At 39.3% G+C, this 19,843-nt stretch overlaps 1 protein-coding gene across 1 annotated transcript in view; it reads right to left on the reverse strand.

Moving 5' to 3' along the window:
* The window catches only part of grin2da (glutamate receptor, ionotropic, N-methyl D-aspartate 2D, a), a 228,923-nt gene that overhangs the window by 105,174 nt on the left and 103,906 nt on the right, over positions 1-19,843 (reverse strand). The window contains exons 5-6 of the mRNA XM_038725574.1: positions 15,652-15,839; positions 8,408-8,548 (exon numbers count right to left, since the gene is read on the reverse strand). Of these exons, the coding sequence (XP_038581502.1) occupies positions 8,408-8,548; positions 15,652-15,839 (329 nt within the window). The remainder of the gene's footprint in view (positions 1-8,407; positions 8,549-15,651; positions 15,840-19,843) is intronic.

Below are 19,843 nucleotides of genomic sequence, written 5' to 3' on the forward strand. Positions count from 1 at the left end.
GCATATTTTTTAAGTTCTTTGTGAATTTGTTATATTAGTAATTAGCCTTGTGCGTGTTGATTTCGTTTGTGCCATGTCAGTGTTTTGCAGTGAATTGCAATTTCTTGTATAGCATTGAGTTTTATTTGAATGTCGTTATAAATTACATGTGTTAATTTTTTTCATTGCACTGGCTCACATTGTGTTCTACTGCTGTTGTTTGTAATCTGATGGCTGAAAGCTGCAAAAATGATTTCCAAGCAGACAGCCAAATCACCATCATCATCGTTATCGCTGCCTCTTTCTCTCCATCCTCGCAACTCTCCTCCAGCCCTGCCTGCCAAACCCCCATCTCACACATTTCCTGTCTTCTCAGTCCTCACAAATGTTCCCTCCTTTTTCTTTTGTCTGTACATCCTGATATTTGTTTTGCCAGAATCTCTATACGTGAGCAGCTGGTTGTTCAGTGGATTTTTGGCTTTTTGGTGAATGCAGTCATGCAGCTATGTTGGTGTTTTATGTCTTTTTTTGTTAAATACACATCTGTCTCAGCTGTCAGAGAACACAGAGAGCAGAAAGACTGACTAATAGAGATCGTTAGGGAGGCAAACAGCTTCAAATTTGTATTGTCTCATCTGACTATTCTATTCCTCTGTGTGGATTTTCTTTTCAAATGTCTCATTCTATGAAAGATGATCCATGATGTCTGTGTGAGGCTGGTTAACTATACTTTCCATCTTACTGTAAAATATTACAATATAAATTATGTGCAGTAATATACAACTTTATAGAGAAGAGCGTCGTCTCATTATTTCAGAAACATAAAATCCAACACTCCATAAGATAATAAATAATATCAACTTTGATTTACTGTCTTTTAATGATTAATTATTCGGTAGAGATTTGCTGAGCATGCATTCACTCTGCTTCCCCTTCATTCAGTACTATTCATTCAAACAGAGGAGCACTGTTGGCAAGTGTGCTGTTCCATTAATCAACACCATGTTACTTCAGTGTTCAAGAGGATGTCATGGATTTGAAAGGCATAACTACTGAAACACTACCTTGCATTCAAACCTGAGATTTTCCAAACAAAGAGAGCTGCAAAGGAGAGATTTTTAGTCAGAGCTTCACAACAGGTAATGGCATCAATCATGTGGGGAGTTATATTCCCATAATAACAACCCTTTTGCCAGTGCAGAATAAAAAACACAGCAGCTGCAGTGAGCTTGGATTCAGAGCTGTTAGAATGGATTCCAACTGTACTACAAAGCCACGACACAACACTTCTCAAACTACGCCTGCAGCATATCCACTTCCCTACTGTTGCTCCATCACAGAATCCATAGGAGCCCCGTCCATACCAGACAATTGCACACATCAGGATTTATTTCCCTGGCCAACATTCAGCACCAGTGCAGGAAGAAGTGTGCCCTTTTACGAAGCAAAACTGAAAGTAAGGACATAAAAGTCGGATGGTGGATCGGTGTGTGGTACATCACTTTCATACCTTAACTATAGTTTATTCCCTATGTTCACAATCACGATTCCGATGCAGATGCAGAAAGCGAGACTTTTACCTCTAGGCTTGTAAAGTAGCTCTGATCGTTTTTAGCTTGCTCCTTTGTTGGGGATTCCAATGGTAATCCAGAGCCATATAACAAAAATATGTCAAAACATCCATACACTTCTAAAAAAACACTCCTGCAACATAATTCACTTCACAGTGTGTTTCAAACAATGGTCACTTCGCCAACTTGCTAAATAGACAACATTAAGCACAGGTTTGGGGCTATGAGAAGGTGATAGCGTGACATGATAGTAGTGTTTTTAGCTATTTGTGGAGGAGCTGTGAGTGTTTGGAACTACACATCAACTGCGGAGAACTGAATCATACTGTTATTAATGGATGTTCATTTTGCATTGCAACTGCTGTCAATCCAAGCTGACTACAGCTGCTGCCCTACTTGCTCAAACTTCTATTTTCTTTTTTAATCATATTTACAATTACCACGTCATGCCCTTTTTGCAGATATCTAAAGCCATGTTGAAATGCAAAGAAGCATCAGAGATGGTTTGATATCTATCTCAAAGCCTGAGGTGCCACTGAAACATGTTGTTGAAAATGTGTGAATGTAACCATCTTTTCATGCTCCCAAGTATAACAACACAGTCTCTGGAAGTAGCTATTTACAGGGTCTTCTTCTGGTGATAATGGCAACTGAAATGACACTGAACTTAGCATCTCACTTTAAAGCAACAAGATGAAACAGCACCAGTAATTTCAACACTTGCAGTCAAACAGAAGATGCAACAAGCTGTTGTAAGGTTTATCTTTACATGTGGACTTGATCTAGATAGGATCTTTTTAAAATGATACGTGGGGCCTTTAACACTCTAAAGGTTGATTGTCAATGGAGTTTTCATGAATTCTTTTCAGAAGCTCCCAGTGTTCCAATAACAAAAGATGTTTACACGTGAATAAGGCCACACCATTGTTAAAAACAGTTTTATTTCAATGTCAGCAACACACCAGTCAGAGCAGAGCCATTTTTGGAAATGCTGTTCATCTCCCTTGAGAGTAAAATCCTTCACGTGTTACAGGTGTCATTCATGCTGCTGTAGCGAGGACTATCACTGCCACTCGATGAGAGTCCCACGAGCCTTGGCGCCTGTCAGCGTGACAGACAGCCCTGCTGCTGATTGAGAGCATTCAAAAGCCAGATTGTGAAGGGCATGAAATGTTTTGCCAAGTTGAAAATGAACCTCCTCACTTCATTAAAGAGCGCAGGCAGGCAACCTGCGGTAACCATCCATCTGCAGTCAAACTTGTTGTCTGTGCAGGGAAGATTTCTCTGACACTGTCATCAATCTGTCATATCTGCACCAATCTGTTATTCTGGTATTAACTGTTGTAATGTAGCTTTTAGTTGTGCCTGTTCTCCTTCATCTCCCGCAAGATACAAGTGGATGCAAAAATCCACACGTTTGCATTTGGTGGCAAAGATGTGTGACATGGACTGATATATTTTCCACCTGAGGGAATGATTTGCAACTCTAAAGAAAAACATTCACTAACAAAGACCACGCCAATGTGAGGTATAAAAAGGTAGTTTATTCAGATAATGAGGAGTATTAATGATGGAGGGATTGGGGGGAGAGAGATGAACGTGTTGAGGGGAGACGGATGACGTGGTCGAGAACAGAGGAATGCAGGGGTTTGTTTAGGGTTTGGTGGTCGAAGTGGCTAGGAACCCGGGGGGCGAGACTCAGGGTGGGGGCTTGTCTCAATAAGCGGCTTGCTTATCAACTTGAGCTGAATGATTTTGGAAAATAATCTGTGATTGCAATTGCATTTTTTACCAATATTGCGTTTGCGATTTAATATGCGATTAATTTTTAAGCTCTTTACCTTCTGACAAGCAGTAAATCAGGACAAGCAGTAAATCAGTGTATAGTATGACCAACGCAATATTAGATTAAACTTACACTGTTCTTTCTTGTGGGTCAGGCCTGTGTTATGATGAAATTAGGTGATGCATGAATTGCATGAATTATTATTATGAGCAATGGTGGAGAAGAAATATCATATTTTAATAATATGAGAAAGATAATTTGAGAGTTAAGTCATGGCATTAAATAATTAAGCAATAGCTCACAATAGGCCAGTGATATACGCTTATTATATCACAGTTAAGGGGCGTTGTTCGGCAACCCCCTTAACTGGGATATAATAAGCGTATATCACGGCCTGAAGTGAGCTATTGCTTTTATAAAACAGTTTTAAAGGCTAGAATTATTAGAACTATTTATATATGCACGTTGCTGTTTATTGTAGAGCCAGTAGAAACTGTTCAGCGGCAGTAGATTGACTTTGGTAACTTATAATAAAACTTTGAATAATAGCCCAGGCTTTTATTTGCTAAAATCACTGAATTGTCCTGCCTTTATTTGGGACAGGCCTTTAATTCTTTTTGCACAAAACTGAAACAACTGTGAAACAGTTGATTTATTTCAAACAGAATAATACTTATGTAAAAAGTTCAAATACATGTCATTCATTTGATCTAGCTACGACAGACGGCCTATGCGCTTTTATTTTAGACAGCAACCTAGAAAACAACTACACGATGCAGGATGAGAGAAGTTAGCCGACAAGAGAGCGATGGACTTCACATGACAGGATTCACAACTTGGATAAATTTTTCTAAAAAAGCTGTTTTGATTCTTTTGATCAGTGGACCCTGACAGACTAAAGAAATATAATTAATCAAGGAATTAGACTTTGCGTCTTGTTGTTTCCGTTAAATGAACTTAACAGTGGTATTGTGGAGAATCTAACCAATCTAACGATGTTCAGCATGTCCATATTGACATATTGATCATACGTTTAAACATTAATATTTGTATTAACGATCTAAGCAGCTTTGAAGCAGCTAAAGCAACCCCGCGGGGTTTAAGAGGTTTTATACACCCAAAGAACTTCTATAAAAACCAGACCAAGCGTTTAATTAAGGCAGGTGTTTGTTTGTCAAAATATGTTCCCACACCAGGCCAGTAAAGGAGGTAGGTGGCTATTTGGGACTCGGCTATTAATTGTAGTTTTACGGTATGCTTTCTCTGTGCCGGCGGCAAGCAGTGCGTAAAATAATAACACTTTAATATTATACCTACCATAAAGGGCGGAATTACGTCTCTCCTTGAGCAATAGTCTTTTGAACAGGCTATTGAAACTTAAACTTTGTTGCAATATCACAGACATCTGGGGCAAGTAGTGGACTGCTGTGTATGTTTGTGTGTGTTTTCGTGTGTGTGAGAGAGGGACATGTTGAATCACGTAAAAGCAATGATTTCTCTCTCCCTCTTTCTCTCTTTCTCTCTCTCTCTCATTATTTATTTATTTATCTCCGCCGCTAAAGTGCAATCTGTATCAGATCACATTTTAATTCCACGTGTAAATGTGGCGTGAGACCCCCACGAAGCTCAGACTAATTCAATTCAGCTTTATTGGCTGATTAGATTATATATTATAAAGATTATAACTCGAACCCTGTTTGTGCGGAGTGATACGGATCTGTGCAAAGGAATTCAAAGTCATACCTGTTATATAAGCTCATTATATCACTGAACCATGAACCAATCATATTGCTTGATTTGAGCTACCCAGCTACCCTGTGTGACACTAAAGTTTCTTTAGTGTCAGCTTCTGTCAAGCTTACGGCCATTGTACAACCACAAGTGAAGGTACAGCGTAACGTGCGAAGTTGATGCTTCCTCTGCAGACTGCTTTACTCTTGGGTGTCATGTGACCAGAATGGAATTGCAGCCTTTGCAATTAGAAAATCTCGTTTTATCACATTGCGATAATATCGCAGTTGCAATTAATCGTTCAGCCCTAGTATCAACCCCCTGTGGTTCCTGTGGTAGAAAAAAAGCAGTTACTTGGTGGAATTATTAACACTAGCATGCGTGTCTTGGATGGTCGGAGGAAACAGAAGCGGCCGGCGGAAATGCACGCGAACACGGGGAGAACATGCAAACTCCACACAGAAAGGGCCAGGCATGACCAAAGTCCAAATCTGGGACCTTCTTGCTGTTTGGCCAGTGTTGTCCATTGGACCACCGTTGAGAAATGAGCAGAAACAGGGTTTGGGGGGAAGGAAGACAAATGAGCTTATATAAGGATGTGCGGCGATTGGATTAGGAAGGCACGGGGTGAAGGAATTGAATGAGGTATCTTACAGGCTGAATTAGTGAGAGAGAGAGGCGTGGTTATGTTCAAGAACTTTAGTTGTATAACTTCATAAAGAGAGAACTGCAGTTAGAGATAAGTCTAAATCTGAGCGGTCACACAAAAATGCTAACAAACACAGGCTATATGTTGGTAGCTATATGATTAATGTTTGTGCTTGGTGCATTTGCTGCTTGTAATGAATAAACACATACTGCAAAAACACGTATTGCCAATGTAACCTGACACCATTGGCATTAAGTTGACATTTGCAAGACATACCACCAATAATGAGGCAAAACTAATTCAGAGATATGATCTCAGATACTCATCATCTCTTCTGCTGTCCATGAACAAAGAAAGTTACCAAATTCAGCCAGCACAGCACCAGCCCTCTCTTACTCCTGAAGTCTAATGAGTCTGGTTGCGTCACATAACGACTGTGCCACAGTTTTGCCTCTGCCAGGCGTCAACTTCCACTGGAAGAGTCGTGGAAACTTTTCAGTAGCGGAGCATTAATCATGCCCCACGTTACTGACTCGTTGGTATTTGTCCTTTCTGTGCTTCTGTTAACTTCTACACTGCACTCTGTGACATGGTTTTGTTCCATCATCTGCGGGGCCGCATATCACACAGGGAGCATTTCAGAATCTGTTTATCCTGATTTTGGTAATTAGTGCCTCCTTTATGTGCTTCTGCCATGATTCTTTTGTCTGTTTTAACTGTGTTTATTGTTGTTTAACGATATGGCTGACTACTCACTTTGATCTGGATGCACTGCAGTTGCGTCTGGTGGAAGCACAAGCATTGACTAGAATGGCCGCCATTAGCTCCGGCAGCCGCAACGCAGCCGTAATGCGACACAGTCTGACGTAGTGGACTGGGTTTGTAGTTCAAATAAAGCAGTGCAGGATTCAGTGCCTTACTTAAGGGCATTTTGACATTATCTGTTGAGATTAGAGTTTCTCATTCACTTGTGCTTCTGTCTCCTGATACAAAGGTTTTTCCTGAAATTTGACTTAATGGAGCCCAATGTACAAACCGCCCTTCATGCATATTCTGTATTTTTCCTGCAATTTATTTGTGAATGCTATACAATAGTAAATTTGAACACAAACTCCAGAGCCGGTCTGGCAGCAGTTTACCAGACAGCTCCTGTAAACCTGACAGCTGAAAAGAGAGCGGAATCTGACTTCTCCAAACTGTTCCCACAGGGGATTGTGCCAAAGAGCAGCAGCAGTCAATCAAGCATGCAGTTACAAGTTGGACTTTTGCTATCCTGCTCCGCTGCTCATTTTCCCTCTACGTATTTAAAGTCCCTCTGGGTAAGAAGGGCAAATTGTCTCAAATGTAAATATAAAGCTTGGGTGTTTTGTTACTGTGTATGGTTTTCTCCCTGGTTTGTAACAGTGACAGATATATGAGAAATGCCTGGAGATCAACTGTAATGCAGGAAGCTGCTTTTGCTTCGTGATGCAACAACATGTGGTTGAATGTTTGCACTGTTTCAATTTAGGGGATGCACCCTTATAGCACATTTTAAGATTTTAGACATAACACACATATCCTTTCTGGCCTTCAGTACCCCACATTCTTTGCCCAATCCTTTTTTTCCAGTGGTTTAATGTTTTTAGTACAACCTGATATCACTGTTGGGTGCGGTCACAGGTGCAGTAGAGCACAAATCAGACCACATCCACCAGGGATGCTGCTGTGGTCAGAGGGGCAGCAAGCTACATTACTATTTTGTGTTTCTCTTTTGCAAAGAAACTCCTGCACACTGTCTAACCTACCAAAAATAAATTTTAAAAGCTTGCAATGTTTTGTTACTAGACCTTCATCTTCAGACCTTTTCCTTTTTCTTTTATGAGGCCAAATAATCCAATTGGCGGTACAGAGCAGGTTCAGCATGGCCTTCAGTCCTCTGAAGGACATAATTATATTTATATTTGTGGGCCACATCTTCCTTCAAATGTATAGCAGCCCCTGGATTTCAGACACACCTTATATTGCAAGATTTTACAACAGATTTATTTTCAGATCTATTTGCTGTTGTGCATCAATGGTCATAACCAACACACCCATGTTACGAAATCAACAGAGAAGTCAATGCAAAACCCCTTTTTTCAGATATCAGTGTCATTGTGAGAATACACAGACAACTGCATTTTTTCACTCATTGGCAACTAGCACCAGTCCTTTCCTTAACAAAATCTTTTGGCAGTACTGAATGTGACTCTAAATAGTCTTGCTGAGTTGCAGAATGAAGTAGCTCTCTGTATCAAGGTCTTTATTATGAAATATGTACAAATGCAAAGTTAATATGTAGAGCAAAAACAAGAAAAAACATTTGTTTGACCTTATGATCACGATGTACGGTAATCAACCGTCTAAATCTGTAGCATTCACAAGTACAAGATCAGTTACACAGAAGTCCAACTTTCCATCTCTAGCCACCATGTGCAGTTTTACCTTTAAAACATAACAATTGAAACAAAACAGCTGTTTTCAGGTCAGAATGACTCAGCTTTCTAGAAATGCTCCGAATATGTAAGCTTCAATAACACCGCTTGCCACTATTTACTTTTCCATGGTGTTCTGCTGTTTGCTTGCTCACTCTGCTGTGTGTCAGAAGCCGGTATGAATGACATCAAAATTCAAAGTCACCCCGTGCCTCCTCCTCTCCCTCCATCTCACCTGATTCTGTCTGGCACTCGGTGGGTCTGGTTGCCGTCGCTCTGGCAGTTGCCGGCGTACTGCGACCGACTGGAGGCCCCCTGGTCCCTCCGCAGAGCCATCGCCCCATGGGTGAGCACTGAGACACCTTTGGCAATGCGCCTGCAGGATTAGTGAGAGAACAATGTGAGACAGAGGCATACAGGACAGAGAGACATTGTCTGGGTGGAAGACAGTTATCACTGCTTGAATAAGTGCACACCGTGTGACAATGAAAATGCACCAAATCTCAAACTTAATTGAGCTGAACTTATGAGGAAAAATGAATGGACTCCTCATCTGTGCCGTAAAGCTGAACTGGACAATATTTTTAAGAACACCAATCTTGGCAGTTTAAATTATGTGTGACTTCAACAAAATGGAAAGTAATTGCATATCCACTGACTGAGACACTGTAGAATTGCCCAATATCTACAAATGAGGTTCTGGTGTCTGCACACAAAAAGTGATGAATCAAGACTAAAGAGCAAAATCCAAATTGTCTCCTCAGCTCAAAACTGGACTCATCAGCATTGGATATTTTTCATCTCTTCTGTGCTTTTGTTGTGAGAAAACGTCCATGTTCCAAAAGTTCTAAAATGTGTTATTTATATGTTGGATCTTGTTAGCTAGCCACCTAAACATCCAGAAACCACCTATGTTTTGATCAATCTTGGTCTTGAAAAACTTCTGCTTTCATGCGTGGAAACTTCACTTCACTTTTAACCTCAATGTAAACTTGGTTATTGTCTTAGATTTAGTCCAGTGGTGTGTTGGCACTTGAACTTATTATATGGACAGTAACACCAGATTTACGCCCAATTAAACAAGAGGCACAGACCCCCCTCTCTCCCCTATTTACAGATACTATCCAACATCCTATCACTCTCAAATAAAAGGCCAAGAACAAGCCCATCAGCCTTTTCAGCAGGTGCCCGAAAGAAAAATATGTTTATGTTAAGGTGACAAAACCCTTTCCTTCCAAAACCTAGGAACAAAGGGGGAAGTCAGGTGAAGCTATTAGAAAGCAACAAAGTCCATGTAAGGAGAGGAAGACATCTTGGTAGACAAATGTGTCAACAACACAAATGGCTTCTGTTCATTTCAAACTGACCGTCAGTTTCTTTTTAATCATGAACATGATCGTTTCATAACCTTAACCACATGTATATCATTGTAACCACGACAACAAAGGTTCCCTAATCTTAGCAAAGTAGTTATTTTAATCCAAACCACAATCTTTCCCTAAACTATTAACCTATAGAGAAAAGGCTTTGTTTGTTATGTGACTTTGAAGGAGTATATTTAATTTGATATTGATCCTCATATGATGATTTATTGCCTAGACGTCTAGTTGGACGATTATAAAAAAAAGTTGGATTTTAGGAAGGGAACCTTTTTTGTGGCAGATGTTATTTTTAGAGTTTGGGACAGAATACACAGTTCTTTGTTTGCAAAATAATGAATGGTAAGTATACGTAAAAAGTTATGCTCTTGTCTCACAAATCTTTACAAACAGTTACAAAACTGCTCTGCTCTTATAGGCTGCTCTCAAGAATCAGAGAAGCAGCAAGGGTTTTGCAACAAGAACAAATCACCTTTCACACACACATATAGGTACATATATATTAGATTCCGTAAGGTCAACAATCCAGGTCAGAGTGGTGGAGGGAGCAGCAGAAAACGGTGTTGGATTTAAGGTATTAACGGAGTAGTCAGTTAAAAGTGTAAAGTTATATAAGCCAGCTTGTGCACCTGTATAAATATGATTGGACATCATCTTACACCTACTGGGTGCACTACACTGATGGTGGATTTATGAAGTAGCTGGTGCCAGTAAGCTAAAGCAAGCACAATTTCAGCACAACAGTGAACATCCACTTTCTAAATGTATTCATGTGTAAAGTATTCTTCATTCTAATAAATAAATATTAGCAGCCTCTCTCGCTGTCTCTCTCAAGACAATATAATATATAATAATATAATAGATCGGACCTTGATCTGCAGGAAACTTTTACAGAGCAAGAGACTATTTAAAAAGCACTAAATGTCTGTAATGTGTTATATGTCTGATTTGTAACTTACAGCAACAAAAAACAACAACAAACACTTCTCACATCATAATATACATTAAGCTAAGAAGACCAACAATAGGCTCTTGCTGTATTCCTGATGATAAGGCCTGCTCCAACTAGGCAGGAAACCCTATCTAATGATCACAAATCATAAAGCATTTTAAATGGAGTCTTGCTTCTATAATTCAGTGCATTACCACTTCAAACAAACCAGCGGGGCAGGACATGAAGTGAGGAAGAATTGTTGGAGAGAGTTCAAAAGTTCAAAAGTGATCTGCATATAAATTTGAGGTGTCACAGTCATGGTGTTTTCAGGAGGGGAAGCAGGGGGTTCATTTTTGTACTTTGTTGCTACCATTGTCACTTTGAAAGTGGTGATACTGCTACTACAGTATAGGCTCTGGTCAGGTGATGAATTAAATATGGCACTTTCAAGAGGCTGTAATGAAGCTAGGATATAAATAAAATTTTCTCTTTAATGTTACGATATGTTGAATCAGTTAACAAGGCTGAATTTAATTTTACATATGACTTGAGAGAGCTGTTAGCGGTGCAGCGGGGTAAGACATCACAGGGAGTGTGCCGTTTCTTCTTATGTTCACAGAAACTACTGGTCCGCATCATAAGCATCATTATTTTAGTGTCCAGAAAGGCCCTCTTGAGGATCCATCAGCAGCAGCAGTCATAAACACTGCAGCAGAGAGCAGGAGGCAGCTACACAACACACATCCATCCATCGTCAACCGCTTATCCTGCGTACAGGGTCGCGGGGGGGCTGGAGACAATCCCACCTGACATCGGGCGCAAGGCGGGGTACACCCTGGACAAGTCGCCAGTCCATCGCAGGACACAACACACAATATACTGTAATATACCAGGGAGGGGATAACTGTGTCAGATTCATTTGAAATATTTAACTGTGGCATTTTGGAGGACACAGCTGATGTATCCCCCCCCAGTATCCAATAATCAAATGTGCACAATTGTGTTATCAACTCATTAAATCTGGAAATATCACATGACCAATGGTGATGGTCATTTTTACCAGGTATTTGCCTTCAGTCAATGGTAAACACAGTGTCTCACTTCAAAAAGACCAATGAAAAAACTCCAACAGTGATGTAAAAAGTAAAAGTAGCAATACCATAATGTAAAAATGTATGAAAAATAAACATGTAAGCAGCATTTTTATGTTGTATCTGGTCATAGTGGAGCTTCTAGCTACTTGCATCATATCTTATAAAAGGTTCATATCTTTTGTTTGTAAAAACAGTCATTATAGCTGTAGTGGAGTACAATTTAAAGACGTATGTAAAAGTATAAAGTAGTATAAAACGGAAATACACCTGAAACTGTGTTAATATTTTAATATGTTAATTATGAAAGCCAGGAGTAAGCTCCAAAAAAGTTCAGGATTTACTGTGTGATATATTACAACTTTTACCATATACTTGGTACATTATTTTCCATTTCATTATTATGTGTTTAAGTGTTTATGTTTTTATGTGTTTAACTCAGGTACAATTAAACGAAAATCACCACTAATATTTACCTTGTTGGCATTTGCATGTGACTTCCTTGTAAAAAATGTTCCTGCTGCTTTTATTTATATACTGTAGGTAGCAGCTATGTAACATGACTTTTACCTCATGAAACTCAGAGGTCCAAAAAAATGTTAGTAAGTTAAAGTAAGTCCAAGTGATAGACTTTTTTATTTATTTTTTTTTTAACAGGGTTTTTGATCCGCCACACCTGTCTACAAGACCTTCTGCTATGCAAGAACTTTTATATAACGTCATGCTGGTGATACATTTTTGCTTGAATATTGCTTGAATGTACTACAAGTTGTAGTCTGAGTGAGGCTAACCATTTTCATTTGGGGATGAGGTGCAGGTTAAGTGTGACAGTCAGATCTTCAGAAGGACCCATCTGCGTTGGTCACATCCCTCTAAGTATCCAGCCCCAGTCTTAGGACACACCATCTGTGTTTCACAATGAACCCTGACATTCTGTCTGGTAGTGACAAGTGTGCTAGTCACTTGGACACTAATTTCACAGCATTGCACAGAAATCAGATACATTTGAAATGCTGCTTGGAAAGCTGGAAGAAATCCTGCCTCTCAGTGGATTCAAGATGGCCGGTAGGCATCAGGCAGAGAGTGATGTAGGAAGATGTTAAAAAGAGTCATGTCCTAGAGCTCAGTGGATATTTCATTGTCCCAAATGTAGCGCATCTAGTCAAGTTTGGCAACAAAAGCTGTTTGTATATTGATCTGTTTTGTACCAGTGTTTTGTAGAAAAATAGAAAACGTATTTCACAGTTTGTGGTATTGTTAAATACAAGAAAAATCCTTTCCCTGGTTTTGATTTCTGTTGTGATAAAATAAAAAAATAAAAGCTATCTCACAAAATGTTCATCATTGTCCTACATTATTGAACTGTCTTCATAAAGTGTAAAATAACTTTCTAACACGCCTCTGTCTTCTGTTATGACTAAGGAGGACTTAACTGTTAAAATCAATAAAGGATTCTACCTTTCACCTGGATTCACTTGGTCAGTCTATTTAGATTAGATTAGATGAAAATTTAATGATTCCTGCGGTGAAATCAGGTACCTCTGTAGTAGAGAACACATCATGGACAGAGCAAGGGTTCATAAAATTTTACTGTGTACCTCAGCTGGTTGATGCAGGGAAAACATGGAGGTGCACAAAAGAGGATGACAAAGAGAATGTTTATTTTCTCACTGATCCTCGTGCATTTTTAAACTCATATGGTTGGGTTTTCAGCAGCTTCAAGGCTCGGCTTTCCAGAAGTGACTTCACATGTGAAAATCATTTTAACTTGAGAAAATAATCTACCAACACTGAACTTCATGGATTTTCAGCATCAGTAACAATCTCACAACATACTGTACACTTTACATAGCAGTAAAGTTCTGTAAAGAACCATTTAAGAACATGCACAACTGTTAAAAAGAGTTGCATTCAAAGTGCAGGAACAAATAGGTCCCTCATTTATAGTTTTACACTATCACATTTTATTTGAGAAAAAAAGTTTCACTGACTGGGTATCTGCAGGTTTCAGAGAGACAGGAACTGAACCTCTAATCAATATAACACACCATTGAACAATTCGGTGCACTTATGGGTTTTGTTGCTACAGCCTTCATGGATCTGGTATGGCTAGTGGCTAATGTTAGCTGATGTTTGTGAACTTATGGTAAATAAAAACTGAGCATGGGGGTTAATTCTTGACCCTAAGAACACATATCTGTGATAGAAATTCAAAACTCAAGGTTTACTTGGATGTTTCAGGAATAAGTATTTAAACCAGAATTAGATTGTTTTTTGTATTAATACACTCAATAAATATTGTTGTAAAGTGGACATTACCAACCTCATTACTTAATATTGACTTACAATCACAATCTAGATAGATTATCTGAATTATGACATCTGATGCAGACCATCCTTCCCCAAAATACGGCCGTATACAGTAGGTCGTCTGTGCAAGCAGCTTATTACAACCTATATTCACTGTCAAGGGAGGCAGAAATAACTTTCAGTTGTTGTGATAAACAGGATGAATTCATTGGCAACTAAAGAAAGGTTTTCCTGAAGCTTTCTCCCAGAAAGTCAGTATGAGGTCAGATGCCACAGTATAAAGAGTACATGAAAGAAGCAGATTTGGTGGATCAATGTGTCAGACAAACCTGGGAGACTTGGGGTTGGCTTCCTGTGTGACCCTGAAAGTTGATGTTGACTACTTGTTTAGTCAAACCGTGATCTTTCCTAAACCTAACCAAAGACTTTCAAATATGTGGTTCATGTTGTGAAACTGTCACAGTTTGGTTAGCTTTAGGCACCAGAGCTACTTGGTTAGGTTTTGCTTTCACTGGTAAAATACAGTACACCTTAGTACAGCTCCCCCTGGAGGGAAACTCAGTATTTAAGTTTATTGTCAGGCAGCGACCATGTAATTATGACAATTATGACAATATAAAGAATTTGGGTGGATGGGTCAAACAGAGGAGACCGCCGTTTGTGTCCCATATTAAAACAAAAGTCAACAATGACTTATTTTAACTTAATTTAAACACAGGACGCAAGTCACGTGACTTAGGCTTCTATCGTAGCTTACTTATTTTAACCCAAATCTGTCACAGTAAGTTTAAGTGTGGAACAGGACAACAAGGGATTGGACACAGATGCAGACTTTAAGGCAGAGTTTAGTGTTTTTAAAACAAAAGGTGTACAGGCTTACGGCAAGGTGAGACCGTCAAGGGTCAAAACCAGGCAAGCAGTCCAAAAGGCAAACAAGTCCAAACGGGGGCAGGCAATAAATAAAACCAACGAGGCCCAAAAAAAAAAAAAGGCAGACAATCTTATAATAAACACAGAGAAAGGGCTGGAATGCTTGAAATGAAAAGGGAGACAAATGGCAACAGACAAGGGGAGCACAAAGACTTAAATACACAAGTGAGGGAAGGATAATTAGATACAGGTTAAACTTATTAAGGCGAGTCAGAAAATCACATTGGTGGGAAAACACATAAAGACAGGAAGAAAAAGTAAACGAGACACAAAAAGAGACACATTAGGAACTCTACAAAATAAATCTGGAAACAACAAAATTCAACCCCAAAACTGTTAAGAAAACCATCATGTTTTTCTAAACCTAACCAAGTAGTTTTGGTGCCTAAACCTAACCAAACTGTGACCGTTTCAAAATGTTAACCACATGTTTATTGCTACCATGGCGACAAAAGTCTGGTCCGCCTATTGCTGGTACTCCCTATGTTGTTTTCTGAAGTCATTAGCAAACGACCTATTATGTCATTTAGGAGGACATGTTGGATCATGAGCCGTCGCATTTACACCTTCTACTCAGAATGTGATCAATTTGCAAATTACATACTAGGGCCTGGCAGACATGTCAACAAACACGGCACGTCCTAGATCAAGGACATCGAGACTGCAGTCCCTTTTGTCCTTTTCTACTTAGTAAAGCAGATATGATGTATATTGGTCTAACCATGAAAATTAAAAAAAAAATCTCCATATTAAGATTTTAAATGGTCTTAAATGATTTCCTGTAATTATAGTAAGTGAACCCTTGAAAATTAAAGGTCTAATGCTCTGCTCGTACCTGCGTGGCTCATCCCTCCACCCCTGTGGCCGGATGGCGAACAAGGCCTTGGGCAACCCCTCCAGGCCTAAACCGGACAGGGCAGGTCCCACAGCAAACCACATGTGACTGGGCCCGGCCTGACCCGCCGCCCAGGCTGCCCGGAAAACCAGCTCAGCCTCCTCCAGGGAGCAGTACAGCAGACGGACCTGGAGGAGGAGAAGAGGGAGGGAAAGTGTAAAGGAAAGAAAGGTGGGCGGGAGAGAGTGAAAAGTAATTAGTAGAAAGGGAAGGGGGAGGAAAGTAGGAAGGAGGGATGGGAAGGGACAGATATGGCAGGAGGGAGAGTAGAGGAATACAAGAAGGAAAAAGAGGTAGGATAAGGGGGGGTGGGGTACGTTTAAATAGTGGGAGAGTGAAAAATTAATAAAAAGAGAAGAAGGAAAGAGGAAGGGTGGGAGGAAAACAATGAAATGAAACAGAGACAGAAGAAGAGACAGGAGAAGAATAAATACATGATTGAGGTAGAGAAGGATCATTAAAAATAGGAGGGATATAATGAAAGAAAAGTATAGAAAGTATGAAATTAAGGACAGAAAGTAGATAATGAGGCAGTAAAAAGAACCGAAAAGGGAAAGAAAAAGACAAAATTATCAAAGGAGGGTTGAGGGGAAGGAGATAACAGTAAAAAGATTAGAAAGAGGATGTGAGAAGAGATGAGGTATTTCAGGAAAGATGCAAAGAAACAAGAAAGAAGAGAGGGAGAAAGGGTGTGGAGTTAAAGGAATGAAGCAATAAAGGGAGGTTGAAAAATTATTGCACAAAAGAAATGAAGGATAAGTCGACATGGAGAGCAAAAGAAGTAAAAGGTGAATTCCCATCCCCTTTTTCATCTGCTGTGGCATCTTGCTGCTTGGTCCCATAATGCCCTTTCATGTTTCCTTTACAATAATTTATTATATTAATTTATGCATCAAAACATTTGGTGCACTTGTACATTAATGCTCCTCTTTATTTATTTATTTATTTATTTAACAAGTGGGCTGCACATGAAGAATGGTGCCTCTTGGTCTGCTTGCATTTTGTATTCATACATTATTAAGGAGGGGGAATTGAATGGGGGGAACAAGATTAAAAAGACAAAATGAGAGTAAAAATGTGAAACTAGAAGAGGGTGAGAAAAAGGAAAGAGGCTGTTTTGTGTGTGTGTGTGTGAGAGAGAGAGCGAGAGTGAGAGAGAGTGTGGTTGGTGCCGAGGGTACTTCAGATGATTACTCAGAGGAAGCACTTGAGAAAAATTTGCGCCACAGTTTTGTAAGACAATTGCAGAGGTTATAAAACTGAAATTAGCCAAAACCAAAACGTGAAATGCTTTACCAATACAATCTGATACCAGCAGACATGTGGTGTGTGAATCCTGTAACGTGCAGGACATTCGCCACTGGTACTCGCGTCAGAGAGGACGGTGAGATGACGCTGATCCGTCCCACTCATCTGACAGCAGATGGAATCGGGGTCGGTATGAGGTCAGAGCTAACGCTCAATCCCTGTCAACTACATCCTCTGAACAGTCAGGGTATATTTAAACCTTTTTACATATAGCATTGGCATTTCTTGAGCTTTAAGTTTGTCATTCTATAAGTATGATATAAAGTCCAGATTTGTGAAGTGTACTCCTCTTCTCAATGTTGGAAGAGGGAGCTGAGTTCTGTGATTTCTGATATCCTTCAGAGAAATAAGTAATTCGTTAAAATTTCTTGCCATCAATCACTTTGTTAGCGCATGTGTCTCATTTATCAAACGTTGGAAGAAAACATTACATTTAGATCCCTGTGGGTCTTCATATTTTGACAGACTCACAGACAGAGCTTAATCGCATCAAGAGGCTGAAATAAATGTCTCTTTCCAAAATGCCAAATACTCAACGCAAAATAATATTTAAATAGAGAACTAGGATTTGATATAATTTAATTTTGTGACACAATTGTTTTTGTACAAAGTTTTGCATGTTTTTCAAGAGGTAGGTATTTCAATTTTACAAAGGAACACTTCCATTTTCACCCTTGACAGCTCACAATACCAGGCATTCAGAGGTCAGGAATAAAACTGCAACATACGCCAGCATAACTAAAAATCAATAAATTGTCATCACAAAAAATTAATATATTCAGCATCCCATTCTATAACTTTAAGATGCACCAATGTAAATGTTATATTGATAATGGATCAAATGACTTTGTGTAATGTCAAAAGAATCACACGTAGCAACAATCCCACAGAAAATGTTCTCCCAACTTTATGGTTCCCTTCAGTTCCCTTCAGCTCTTTGGAGCATTTTAGCATCTTCCAGTTCTTTGTTTTAGTTTCATAGCCCACATATTTACTCGTTGTTTTCTGTGACTGCTCTCATTAATTTAATTGTTTCCAGTCAGTTCATATCAGTGAAGTGAGATATCAGTCCATTTAAGTACAAAACCTAGTAAAAACTACACTTTAATATCATCGTCTGAATAAAAAAGTATGCATTACACAGGTAGTTTCTGTTACTGCACTGCTTGATTTGTCATGCATTTGTTCTCCTGGAATGATAAACTTAAGTGATTCTGACATGTACAGGAAAAAATAACAAGCCTGCTATCTTGCTTACTAGTCACAACACGAGATGCATATCATCAACTGATGCCTGCGGTATGTCAATGGTGAAGGCAAGCTTTGAAGTAAAATAAATGGCCCATGCAGCACAACAGCCTCCCCAGTGCATCCTAGATTATGCATAAAAGACACGTAAGATTAATAATTTTGCATTAGCTGTGGCAGAAAGTTGTCAGGTCGGCGAGGCATATTTATGTTTGGTGAGGGGCAGAGGAATTCTTTGGGGCACTGAAGGCTAATTTTAATTTCAAGTTTAAATGAAATACAGATTGTTCGCATCTAGATACGGCTTGGATTAATGTACGATGGGAAAGGGAGGGAATGAACAGGAGGAGAAGGGAGGCTGGGAGAGAAAGAGAGATGGTGAGATAGGGAGAGCAGTAAAGAAAAGTCTCAGCGGGAAACAGTTCCCTCTGTCTGAATTATATTCAAACAGAGCACAGACAAGGCTGAACCAAAATTAATCAACGATTCCAACATCAAGAGTGTGTGTGCGTGCGTAAGTGTGTGTGTGTGCGCAAGGGCTTGTCCAACTCACAGATGCCATTCAATACTGATGCCTAATGCTACTATAGATACATTATCAAAGAGTGACCCAGCTAGCAGCATTTTAAAATAGAACAGTGACAATGTGTGAACAACACTACACTACAATAATAAAAACAGGCAATACCATAGTACAATGGTGGACAACTAACTGCAGAGGTCATTGACTCCTGAAACCTGAGGAGCCAACACAAGCCAAATCTGGCATCCAAAGTTTTCTCTTTCCTTGGCTACTGGTTTAAAGGAAGTCTAGGTGTGGACTGGGATCAACAGGACTGAATTATCTCTTTTTTAGTCCTTCCCACTTTAAGGCTTGAAGGTGCTTCTCCAGGACGCAACATAGGCCAACACCTTTGTCCCTTAAAATGTTTGTAAGTGTATTTTATTCTTTTTCATTTTTAATTTTAATAGTCAAATTATAATGGCTAAATGTGTGAAAAAGGGAAAAAGACAATGATGTAACTATAGCTGACATCAAAAAAGTTTCATTCAAAAAAAGTCCCAAGAACTGAGTGAGATGAAATTAAGGCCCCATACACTGTGGTCCTTAGGACAGGAAGGTGAATACAGATACAATAAGCAATTTTTTCAAGGACACGTTTTCATATGTGGTTGTAAAAAATAAAACCATATTTAGATGGATGATACAGACCCTGCACCTGAGAAACAATACCCAGAAGGCAACATTTCAGTGGAAAAAAATGTATCCTTGGAGACTGCCCAAAACTTGGTGCATGACTGCCCATTGTTTACCATTGTTGGTTTTGAAGTGGACATATGAGTTGGGGACATTTAATAATAGTCCAGCAGCCACAGCAGTTCTCAGCTGACAAGTGAAGAACCACTTGACATTTCCGGTACATGTTGGACCTTTGAAAACAATCGATGTATTTGAAACATAAAATGTGACACCCGCAGTAGCCTTAAGATTTAAGAAAACCTTTAAATCCACAAGGTAGAAATACTACAAAAAGTCTACTATAAGATTTCAAGTTCTTTGTATTAATCTGAACGA

Source organism: Micropterus salmoides, unplaced genomic scaffold (assembly GCF_014851395.1).
Source record: "Micropterus salmoides isolate LMB-PRFRI ecotype aquatic unplaced genomic scaffold, ASM1485139v1 Ms_hic_scaffold_17, whole genome shotgun sequence".
NCBI lineage: Eukaryota > Metazoa > Chordata > Actinopteri > Centrarchiformes > Centrarchidae > Micropterus > Micropterus salmoides.